This window comes from Odocoileus virginianus, chromosome 27 (assembly GCF_023699985.2).
Source record: "Odocoileus virginianus isolate 20LAN1187 ecotype Illinois chromosome 27, Ovbor_1.2, whole genome shotgun sequence".
NCBI lineage: Eukaryota > Metazoa > Chordata > Mammalia > Artiodactyla > Cervidae > Odocoileus > Odocoileus virginianus.
In genome coordinates, this window is record NC_069700.1 from 25037654 (window position 1) to 25049850 (window position 12197).

Here is a 12197-nt window from a genome sequence, read left to right on the forward strand (position 1 = left end):
TTCTGCCCTGCTCGCTGTCTCTCATCCTCCTTTTTCATTTTCTCCTTTCATGTTACTATTATCTGAAATTATTTTGCATGAATGCTTGACCTAATTGCTGACTATATGTCACCAAAACGCGAGCCCCTGGCAAAGAGACACTAGACTATCTTGTTCCCGTAAGGGAACACATAAGGCAGAGATGTAAATCTCTGCCTGGCAAACAGAAAGCACTCAATAACTACTTTTTGGAGGAATTAAGAATGGCGTGGCAGAATGCCCACCCCAAAGGTTAGATGGATTTCCCAGTCCACCAGGGGCTGAGTCAGCTTTTTATTCCCTCTAGATGCAGCTCACCCATCCAGAGAGAATTTTGAGTTTAAAAACAGTGCTTATGGGGAATTTCCTGGTGGTCCAGTGGTTAGGACTCGGCGCGTTCACTGCCGAGGGCCTGGGTTTGATCCCTGGTCAGGGAACTAAGATCCCACAAGCTGCATGGCGTGGCAGAAATAAATAAATAAAAAATAGTGCTTATCATGAGCAATATCTCCTGACATAGTTATCACCACTGTTATTACCACATTCTGAATCAAAAGTGGATATTTTTGACAGACTAGGTGTTTCCTAGCACCCAGAGACAGGCAACAAATGTCTGAAAGATTAAAAAAAAAAAAAAAAAAGAGGTACAGAGGAAGCAACTTCCTCAGGAAACTATGGGGAGGCCCTGGGCCCTCAGGCAGAACGACAGCCATTTAAGACCTGACAGTGACAGGTCAGACCAGCGCTGCAAAGAAGCCAGCCCACTGCATGCCTAGGACCCTGAGCCCCAGGAACTGCAAGACACACTAACATGAAACATGGAAGGCTTAGGGCTTCCTCAATTTATAGTTCCTAACTTCATGTCGCTCTTCTGGGAGTTCAGCTTGCCTTTTATGCTGGCAAGCGGGAGAACTCATAGTGACTATACAACCATGATCACTATTAAGAAAATAGATTCTTCTTAAAAGAATCTAGCAACACACAATCTCCGAAGACCATTTTAAAGGCATCAGTCATTAGCAAAATATAATTAGTAAACAGTTAAGGATCAAATTGGGCTTCCCTGATGGCTTAGTGGTAAAAAGGCTACCTGCAATGCAGGAGACACAGGTTCAATCGCAAGGTTGGGAAAATCCCCTAGAGAAGGAAATGGAAACCCAATGCAGTATGCTTTTTTGGAAAATCCCATGGACAAAAGAGCCTGGTGGGCTACAGTCAATGGGGTCAAGAGAGTCAGACATGACTTAGCAACTAAACCACTACCAAGGATCAGAATACAAAAATCACACATTTAAAGAACCCAGGGATTGCCAAATCATAGAACACATATTTTTCTTATATATATCATATTAGCCATCATAGTCCTTCCAAATCACATATAAACACATTTATATATGTGTACATGTGGTTCTACACACATACACACATGGAATCTAAAGATTCCTATAAAGACAAAAGGACAGCTATTATGACCCTTAATCACTAATATAAAATCCACCACTTAAACAAACTACTGCATATAAAAAACAAGCTATAAGGATATATTATACAGCACAGTGCATACAGCCAATATTTTATAATAACTATAAACAGAGTATAATCTATAAAATTTTTACATCACCATGTTATACATCTGAAACTAATATAATACTGTAAATCAACTATACATCAATAAAAAATTAAAAAGTCCACTACTTTAAATGCATCAGTACCTATAGCCACAAGCTTCAAATTCACCAGTTAGTGTGAATTTCACCCTGGCATTTTTATCAAGGACCCATGTCTAGTGAACACACTGACCTGACTCCTACATTTCAACATTTGGAGATTTATTTAAATCTAACACATGACTGTTCCTCACAGAGTTCTAAGGATCTTCCCTAACACAGGTATCTGTTTCTCTTCAGTGCTTAGATATTTTATAGTTCTATATTATATTAAACATATATACTCAGGCATACCCAAATTTTCAGACTAATATAGACCCACAGAAACATAAGTAAATATCCAAGAAGATATATATCTAATATGGGCAGGAGAGAAGGAGAGGCAGGTCATTTTGTTTATAAACAATTATGCTTACAAACCATTAAGGACACTCAAAACCTAACTGCTACAGACAAAAACTAACCCTTTGAAATGATCCAGGTTTATCATACATTTTATTTTGAATCGTTTTCCCTCCCATCTGGTCCCTGTGCCAACAATAGTAACTAGATGATCTATGAGTTCCTTGCTGCTCTCAATACTGCGATGGCAAATTAAAGATGTACAATGATTAGCACACTTTATCATCACCATGACATAAAAGCAATCAGACTAGTCCTACAGTAAGATCTGCCCAAGCCAGATAGGATTAAAAAAAAAAAGAGTTGGGAGTCTTAATGCACCAAATGTGAATGATTAGTCTGTAATGCAATGCTGATGTTCATTTTCAAGAAGAAAACTAAAGCAAGAAGCACACTGGAATGCATGAAGAGAAATGTCGCATGAAGAACGGGAGCTCAACAGGAATGGGCGGGGGTGGGGGTGGGATTCTGTCTGCCCTAGGAGCCGCTCCTTGGTCTTGCCTTGTAACCACCAATCAAGACTTCCTGTTAGCCCTGGGCAGTTTTCAAGCACACTTAATGAAATAGTTATACATGTAAGAAACTTAAGCCCAAATCTGAGCCAGTAACACTAATTTTCTAATAGTGAGGGTGTGATGTTATCCCCCACACCACCTGGACACAATATAGAGAAACTTACAACACACATTCTCCCAGAGAGCATGATATAACCATCCCACCTCTGCTCAGACTGACATCACTACGGAGGACAGCATCCGTAGAGACTTCCCCCAAGCTTTATCCCCAAGTTAGTGAATATTGTTATTTGCTTTTTATTAAAAAGAAAAAAAAAAAAGGAGAAGAAGGTCAGTATCTTCAAGTGTCGATCTCTTTCATCGTAAGCCATTTCCCAGCTCCAGGAGTTGTGAAGTGAACGCGTCTCATCTGGAAGCCCCTCACCCCCAGCCTGCCGGAGTCTGCGCAAGTGAGACCTAGGAGTCTGTCTTACCTGTAATCTGACTCTGTCCTTGTGGATTAAAAGGACTTGGTGCAGAGTTCAGGGAGGGCCGTGGGTTCTGAGGCGGGACACCTACTCTCATACTGGGATGAGGAATGCGCCCTAAATCACTGAGGCGATCAGAGAACAAACTAGGTTTAGAGTCATCAAGCTTCTGTCTGTGCCCTGGAAATAGCAAATCATAAAATAAAAGCATATTAATTAGCTGAACAATTGACCATGCTAAATAGATACGTGAACATACATACTGGGGGGAGGGAGGGGTAAGCCAAGGAATTTGCAACACTGATCTTTATAATGAAGCATCTGTATAGTGTCTTCCATTTCAAAGGGCTTTGTAAACATCATTCCGTAGTGAGTGTCCCTGGCTTGGTTCTGAATGGAGAGCTGAGGGGTCCAGAGGGGTGACTCGGGGCCAAGAGTCAGTGGTGAGGTCTGGACACCAGAGCCCAAAAGGGACTCTCTGGGCGCCCCCTCTGGCCTCTTGGTGAGGCTGGGAAGGGTGACCATGTCTGGAACTGTGTTTGCTCATTTCAAGAAGGAGGAAACATCCCGTGAAAGTTGAGTCTATGCATGGAACACATACTGGGCCGTACTTGGGGCAGAGACAGAGACAAACACATTTGTCAAAGGGACATTTCCGTGATGACCATAAGTGACTTTTCCTCTTTTATGTTACAACTGTACCTTATGGCGACTCCTTTCTGAAAAATGAAAATTCAAACTGAGAACCCCTTTAAGAGGGAAACAGAAAAACAGGCAGGGAAACTCAAATTCTCAAGAGGAATGTGGCTATTTTGTGATACGCCAAAGCCTGAAAGCGTATAATAAACTATGCTTAATCAGAGAGAATGCTTTTTTATTTTAAATGGAGTACTGTGGTTCTGTAAGAGAAACTGAAAAATACCCTTTGGGTTACCATGGGAATGTGAGAATCCATTATTTTAAAACAAACAAAAAAAAAACCTCACTTTGTCTCTCTTCTAGTTTATTCGAGTGTAAAATCTAAGGGAATTCTAGATATTAAAGAACTATGCAAATTGAAATATAACCAAGATACTAAGACTTTTAAAAAATCATCCAATCATTCTTAGTAAAGAGTATAGTATTGCCTTGGTGCAGATATTAACAGAAAAACATCTGAATCTTGATGCAACATTAGTTTAGTGTAGAGTGGGACTGTGGTGAACAAGTAACATTATGCCTACTGGCTAAACAGAAATACATTTCATATTCTGCACCAGTGAAGCCCTAGTATATTGCCCCAACAGTTTAGTAAAATGTTAAGTAACTGAAGCTAATTCAAAGAAGAGCCATTTAAGATGATGATTAGAATAAGAATTTGCAGGAAAAAATTAAGGGCATCAGGAGTACTATCCATAATAGAATAAACCTTGAAGGTGGATTATTAAGAGCCTTTAAGAATGGGAAGGTCGATTCTACAAGTAGCAAGAACACCTCCTCACCCACTTAGTACAGGACAAGAGAGATATATCAGGACAGGGTTAAGCCCAGCATTAGAATTTCCCAACTATAAGCTGTCCTCCTAAGACAAATTCCTTATTTTATTTGCCCCCAAATGTATTTTCCTGTCTCCTTTTTCATTGCCTACCCAGCCCAAAGAAAACAGACAGGAAGCCAAGGCTTGGTAATAGGAGTGTAGCTGCCTCCACAGCCAAACATGTTCCAACTAAGGCCCATTAACTGAAATGCACCCACCACCCTATTTCCTGCCAGTGTTAAGTCTGGGGCGTGCTACAACCGAGGGGCCAAGACTGGGAGAAAAATGATCAGGACAAACTAGGAAAGCTCATTGTTTACTGATGGCTGTTTTCCCCACCATTTATGATACTTTAATCCAGATTACAAATAGATTGTAGAAATCTAAAGGACCTTTGTCTGTGTTAGTCACTCAGTCACATCCGAGTCTTTGTAACCCCACAGACAGTAGCCTGCCAGAAATCCTCTGTCCATGGGATCTGCCAGGCAAGAATACTGGAGTAGGTTGCCATTTCCTTCTCCAGGGAATCTTCCTCACCCAGAGATCGAACCTGGGTCTCCTGCATTGCAGGCGGATTCATTACCAGGTGAGCCAAAGGACCTTCAGAGACTATCCAAAACAGCTCCCAGGCCCCAGAAAGTAAGGTGCTCACAGATGAAGTGACCGAGACCTACAGAGATAAAACAATTAGCCTGTGGATCTCAGCTACTGACCACCTCAGCATGGATCAGGATGCAGTTCAGGTCCTAGTAGACTAAGTTTTCTACACATTGCGTGGCACCATCCATGCTGGATCCTGGCATCTCCCTTCCTCTCTCAGCGGCAACAAAGGACTGAAAAAATTCAGATCGCCAGAATGAAGGACCCAAGGACTAAGCCCTGCAAGGCATCAGGCTGGTTTTCAAGACAAGCAGAAGCAGCAGCAAGGATTCAATTACAAAGTTAATAGCTCATCCATTACCCTAAACAAACTTCCATCAATACACTTTGCTGCATCTTACAAGGTTCACGATTTGAGAATTACATAGTACTCATGACACTTAGATCCATGGATTCTGTTGTTCATACACATACCCCAAAAAAAGTATTGGTGTGGTGTTGATACAGCTGTAAACATTAACAAGAAAGCTTATGGAATTGTCTCTGGAAGTTATTTTTTTAATAGGCCATATTTTGGGAAAGGCAGATTCCCTGAGGGTTGAAGGGAGGGCTCCATGATCTCACATGGTTCCTCTATATAGCGGGGCTTTATGGGGGCCACAGTCACAAGAAAATTTAATGAGCTTTGCCTCTGCTTTCTACAGTCCTTTCATTAGGTTTTCATGGAGACCATATGCGGGGCTTTCCCAGTAGCTCAGATGGTAAATAACCTGCCTGCCAATGTAGGAGAGGCCAAAGACAAGGGTTCAATCCCCGGGTCAGGAAGATCCCCTGGAGAAGGAAATGGCAACTTGCTCCAGTATTCTTGCCTGGAGAATTCCATGGACAGAGGAGCCTGGAGGGCTCCAGTCTACAGGGTTGCAAAGAGTCAGACACAACTGAGAGCGCATGCCATGCGTGTAGACCGTATGAGATGTGAACTCAGTACCCAGGTGTGTGAGGACACATTTATTTCCTTTGGTGCCTCAGGGCAGTGATAGGAGGTCATAAGCAAGAATAAAGGACTTTGAGGAGCACAAGTGTGTGTGAGAAATTTAAGAGCAGGTGCAATCTGAAAAGCCTCAATGACCTTTTGAAAACAATCCTCAAAGATGAGCTACCAAGTATCTGCAGACACCCTATAGTAATTCAGGGAACGTCTATCTGCAGTTGCATCTGTACAGAAAACCCTGCATTTTTCCTTCTAGAATGTCTGCCCCCTCACAGCCACCACCACGACCACAACAGAATCCTTGGAGGAGAATGAAGAGCAGAAACCAAACGGTTCTTCATCTTTCAACCATGACAAGTACCTGCTACCACTAAACCACATCAGGGTGACATTTGAATGAGAGGCTGAAAGAAGAGGTACTTAAATCCTCAGCACCCAAGATACCCCTTCAGAAATCGAGGACTCGGAGGACAAAGGGCACACTGACTTAAATTAAGGACAGACACTCTGCCATGGTACTGAGAGAACCAAACGTCATCTCAAGGGCCAAAGGAGGGCTTCCCTGCTGGCCCAGTGGTTAAGACTCTGGACTTACACTGCAGCGGGTGTGAGCTGGATTCCTGGTTGGAGGACGAAGATCCCACATGCCACGTGGTATGGCCAAAAAATAATAAAAATTATTTTAAAAATATCAAGGACCAAAGAATGGGTCTTCCAAGCAGGAGGAAGCTATGAAGAATGGATAACTGCTGTCTTGTATCTGTTGCTATTGCTGCTGCTGGTGGCTCAGTGGTAAAGAATCCACCTGCAATATAGGAGACTTGGGTCTGATCCCTGGGTCAGGAAGATCCCCTTGAGAAGGAAATGGCAATCCAGTCCAGTATTCTTGCCTGGAAAATTCAATGGACAGGGGAGCACAGCAGGCTATAGTCCATGGGGTCACAAAGAGTCACACACAACTGAGTGACTGACAGCAATAGCAACAACAGCAAGCTTTGAAAACTATGGATGTCCATCAGCGCAATTACATCCAGGGCTCTGGAAAAGGGTCCTGGGAAAGTCATTTTTTAAAAGCTCACCACATAGTCCATCGTGCAGCCAATGTACAGAGCCACAGCCCAGGGTGATTCCACAGCCCCACAAGCTCAGGACCACCAACTCACGCCAATGCCTTCTCCCATTGCTGGGGTGAACCTTGACCTCTATCCTGAGATCCAGGTTTGTGCATCCCTCTGTCTACTTGACTCTCCCCTGAAGCATTTCAAAGGTATCTTAAATGCAGTGTATTTAAGACACAAATCTTGATTCTTTTCTCCAAGAAATCTTGTTCCTCCCTAAGAGCCCCCATCTCAGTAAATGGCACCAGCCACTCTGTCCCTTAAGCCAAAAACCTTGACACCTTCCCTGACTTCCCCTTACCCCTCATTCCCCGCATTCAGTCCATTATCGAGTCCTGCCATTCCCATCTTGAGAGTCTACTTTGAATCTATTCAGTTCTCTCATTTCCACCAGCACAATTCCGTCAGGTCTGTCTGGGCATCTGCCATTGTCTCCCTCCAATGTCCCATCCCAGGACCGCTCCATTTTCTGCTTAAAGAAATCACACATCTGAAATGCTCTCCCTTGATTCTCTACACAGCCCACTCTTTCTCATCTCTTAGACCTCAAGGTGAACACCACCTCCTATGAAGAGTGCCTGCCTACCAGACCCAGAGTAGGCTTCCTCCCGCTTGAGGACACCTTGTTCAATTCCCTTGATGGCTGTCATCATAGTCTGTAATCATCTCAAGCACCGATTCATCTCAAGACTGAGTCCCATGAAGACAAGAGCTCTGGCTTGTTTACAACTATATTCTCACAACCCAGTTTAGTCCCCATCATATAGGAGGTGCTCAATAAATGTTTATACAGTGAATGAATGGTCTCCTTTTTAAGATAAATGTCGGCCTGGAGAACATTTTCTGGCTCAGGATATTATATTACAGCACTATCTTCCTCCCTGCCCCCTCAAAAAAAGTCTTCCTTTTTTATTTGGAAATCTCATGAATCCAGTGGGCTAGGTTCCTTTTTCAGAGACTAGCCTTTATTGGTGCTTCCTAAGAAATTTTCCTGAAGAACATTCATTTAAGTGAAAGCTTCCTTGCTTTCTGAAAATGTCCCATTTGCTCTCACTATAATTCTATTTCTTTTTATTGTGCATAATTGCTTTACAATGTTGTGTTAGTTCCTGCTGTACAATGAAGTCAATCAGGTGTGTGTGTGTGTGTGTGTGTGTGTGTGTGTGTGTGTGCGTATCACCTGTCTCTTGGATCTCCATCCCATTCCCCACATCCCACCCCTCTAGGTTATCACAGAGCATCAAGCTGAACTCTCTGTGCTAAATAGCAGCATCCCAGTAGCTATCTATTTTACACATGATAGTGTAGATGTATCAATACTACTCTCTGTTTGTGTCACCCTCCTCTCCCCCACCCCACTCCCTGTATGTCCACACGTCACTATAATTCTTAAGCATTGCTGCAAGTCATTTAGAATCACAGAGCTGAAAAGGGCAAAAGAAATCATTTAGACTCAATTTTACAGCAATGTACTTCTTTAATGGATGAGGACTGAGCCCCTGAGAGGGGAGATGACCTACCCAAAGTCACATAGGTAGTGTCAGGATGAGAACTCAGGTCTTCTGACTGCTGGAGCAGGGCTCTTTTCCCTCTCATGGTTAACCAGCTTATTTTAGATTAAAATGGCACATCATCATTGACCCAAGGGAAATCAAGGTCAAAAGTGAATATCAAATTGGAAAAAAAGGAGTTTTCAGAACAAATTTCTTTCAAAAAGTTTAGTGTGTTTGGCTGAATATGACTTTTGTTGCAACAAACGCAGGGGCACAAGAAGAAAGCGTGATGGAAAGGTCACGGCATTCACACATCTCTAGAGCAGAGATGCATGAAGAACGTTAAGTCATCAACCAATAGTCTAATGGTCCCATTCTTCCCCGCCTGGCTCTTTCAGTCCAAGGGCGGCTCACCCCCAACAAAAGCTGGTAATGTTGCCATTAGAATTTCTGCTTTAAAAATCATGCATCTGAAACTGGTCCATGAAAACTCTGAAACTATGGTATGTGAACTCTGAGAGCAAACATGCCACTCTGATGTGACCCATTTTGCCCATTTTGATAAAAGTCGACTGAGCCCGGTCAGAGCCTCACGCTGTCTGCGCTGCATCCACAGCGTGATGCGCTGCCTCGGCCACAGACTCTCTTGGAGGATGCCCAAGTACACTGACGAAAGACTACACCTCTCACAGGGGCGTGCTGCGTCACGGCCCGTTCATCCTCACGTGCCCTGCGGGCTTCATTTTGCTGGTCACTGGGGTGTGATGCCTGACCGCTCCTCTCTTCACAGAAATATCTGAAGTCAGTTTTAAGTACTCCTTGCTTGGGACTTCCCTGGTGGCCCAGGGGCTGAGACTCCGTGCTCCCAATTCAGGGGGCCCGGGTTCAATCCCTGGTCAGGGAACTAGATCCCACATGCCACAACTGAAGAACCAGCATGCTGCAATGAAAATGGAAATCACACGTGCCACAAGTGAGATCTGGCACAGCCAAATAAATTCTCTTTTTAAATAAAAGCACTCACTTCTTTTATTAGGTATCTATCTACTTGCATCCTGGGTATCAGCAAGATACAATTTTTAAATAAATGTTAACAGGCAGATCTGCACTAAAGCATCAGTCAGGAACCAGTGCACATCCATATCCAGGTCAGTTAGTCCAGCAGTGTGTCCTGATCGTCTACCATGCGAGTCTCACCGGGCATAGTAAGAGGAGGGGGGAGTAAACGTGTAAGACAGTGTCCTTGCCCTCAAGCACACAGTCTAGTAGGGAAGAAAGAGGAACAATTACTGCAAAGGACTGTGAGGCAATCACTGAAACACTACAGTTTGGGGATCAATTGAAGACATGTAAGTATGGACCATTTCAAAATATTAAGGAAGAGGTGCTTTTGGTAATTAAGTAAGAATATGCCCTTGCCTTTTAGAACAAATAATTATAGGTTAAATGTCCTGATGCTTTTGGTGTTTCCTATAAAATATTTAAGTAAAATAACAAATGAAGCAAATATGGCAAAATGCTATTCATTATAAAACAAGGTGACAGGTATCTTGGGTTTTATGAAATATAATTTCTTTTAATTGTATGTCTGAAATTTTTCATGGTAAGAAATAACAAAATGCCATTGGGAGAGCAGTGGAGCCACTGGTGTTAACTAAAAGGAAAGCAGAAACCCGAACCGATGAGGTCATTATGTCCTCAAAGGTGGAGGAGGATTTCGATACGCAGAGAAAGGAGAAAAGCTAGCTGGAGGACAAATGATAAAAACTGTCTGAACAGTTATTATACATTATATATTACATATAATATATGTGTATATGTAATATACACATATAATATATATAATAACTGAACCTGATAACTGTCCTGTGATCAAGATGGTGCTGAACATATATGTGACATTAACCTAAACAGAGGCAAACCACCTTCAAATCACTTGACATCTCTCGGTTGACAGCTATACATCCTGTTCAACGGTGCAATATATATTTATATATGTTAATCTGTCCTTGTAAACAGATTATTATACCCCCTGACCAATAAAGTGACACACTTTAGAATCTGTGAGCCTCCCCAGCCGTGCATTAGGCTTCCCTGGAGAAGGGAAGGTCTGGAGACCTGGAGAAGAAGGTCCTCTTCTTCCCTGGAGAAGAGGAGAGTGGGGTCTGCGCGAGATGTGAGCTAATTTTGCTGCCAACAAATAAGTGACAGGATGAGATCTGGTCCAATATCCCAGGGCTCAAGCCACAGGATAGAGCCATCTAAGAATGTTGAGACAATGACTTAGAGAGTAAAAAGGAAGATGGGAGAGGACTTGCAGAGGGGAGAGAACTACCATTTTTTAGAGTTAATAGGTTATATGCAATAGGGATGCAATTCCACAGCAGTTCTGAGGAGGGGGGACAAAAATGAGACCTTCAATCCTAATCTATCTACCCTGAAAGTGATACATGATGGAGTGTTTGCAGAGAGGGGTGAGGGGACAGGTTGACTAAATTGAATAATTTTTTTTAACTTTAACTTTTTATGTTGTATCAAGGTATAGCCAATTAACAATGTTGTGATAGTTTCAGGGGGACAGCAAAGCTACTCCGTCACACATATGCATGCATCCATTCTCTCCCAAACTCCCATCCCATCCAGGCTGCCACGTAACACTGAGAAGAGCTCCAGGTGCTATAGAGTAGGTCCCTGTTGGTCATTCATTTTAAATATAGCAGTGTGTGTATGACCATCCCAAACTCCTTAACAATCTCCCTTCTGCAACCATAAGTTCCTTCTCCGAGTCTGAGTCTCTTTCTGTTTTGTAAGTTCATTTGTATCATTTCGTTTTAGATTCCACATACAAGGAATGTCATATGGTATTTCTCCTGTGTCTGACTTACTTCACTCAATATGACAATCTCTAGGTTCGTCCATGTTGCTGCAAATCAGGTGAACTAATTCTAAAGTCACAATTCAATTCCAAATGAAATTACCTGGAATTTTACCTCAAAGGATAAGCCTTACTCTATCAGAGAGAGTTTGGTTTTGATGGTTTTCCACAAAAGCACCGCAACAGAGACAATAAGACAGACTCCAGTCAGTTCTTAGGGAAGCCACGCCAAGTTTGGGTCCAAACACATTACTGAGGCTCTAGATTAAAAACCTTGAATTTCTGCATTCCTACATACATGTGAAAATGAAAATGCTATTGAGAAAAGTGAAACTCTTCTCTGTTTACATTCAGATGACTACATTTCACTGGTGGTTTGTGAAAGTCTAAAAATTGAAGACCTGTAGCCGTGTCACGCTTGTAACGTTTAGACAAGCTCTTCGCCTCTCCCTCACACACCTCCCCACCCCCCTGCCCACGCCACTGCAAACAGTCCCAACCAACTTCTCCTCAAATTTCCCTGTTTCCATTAATA

The 12197-nt window shown here is 42.7% G+C and overlaps 1 protein-coding gene across 5 annotated transcripts in view; it reads right to left on the reverse strand.

The window, feature by feature from the left end:
- RUNX2 (RUNX family transcription factor 2) overlaps positions 1–12197 on the reverse strand; it is a 250764-nt gene that overhangs the window by 171530 nt on the left and 67037 nt on the right. For 3 of the 5 annotated variants that reach the window (XM_070456354.1, XM_020884872.2, XM_020884874.2), the window contains exon 4: positions 3076–3249. The exons of the other annotated variants lie outside the window; for them this stretch is intronic. In XM_070456354.1, coding sequence (XP_070312455.1) covers positions 3076–3249 — 174 coding nt within the window. The remainder of the gene's footprint in view (positions 1–3075; positions 3250–12197) is intronic. 5 annotated transcript variants of the gene reach the window in all.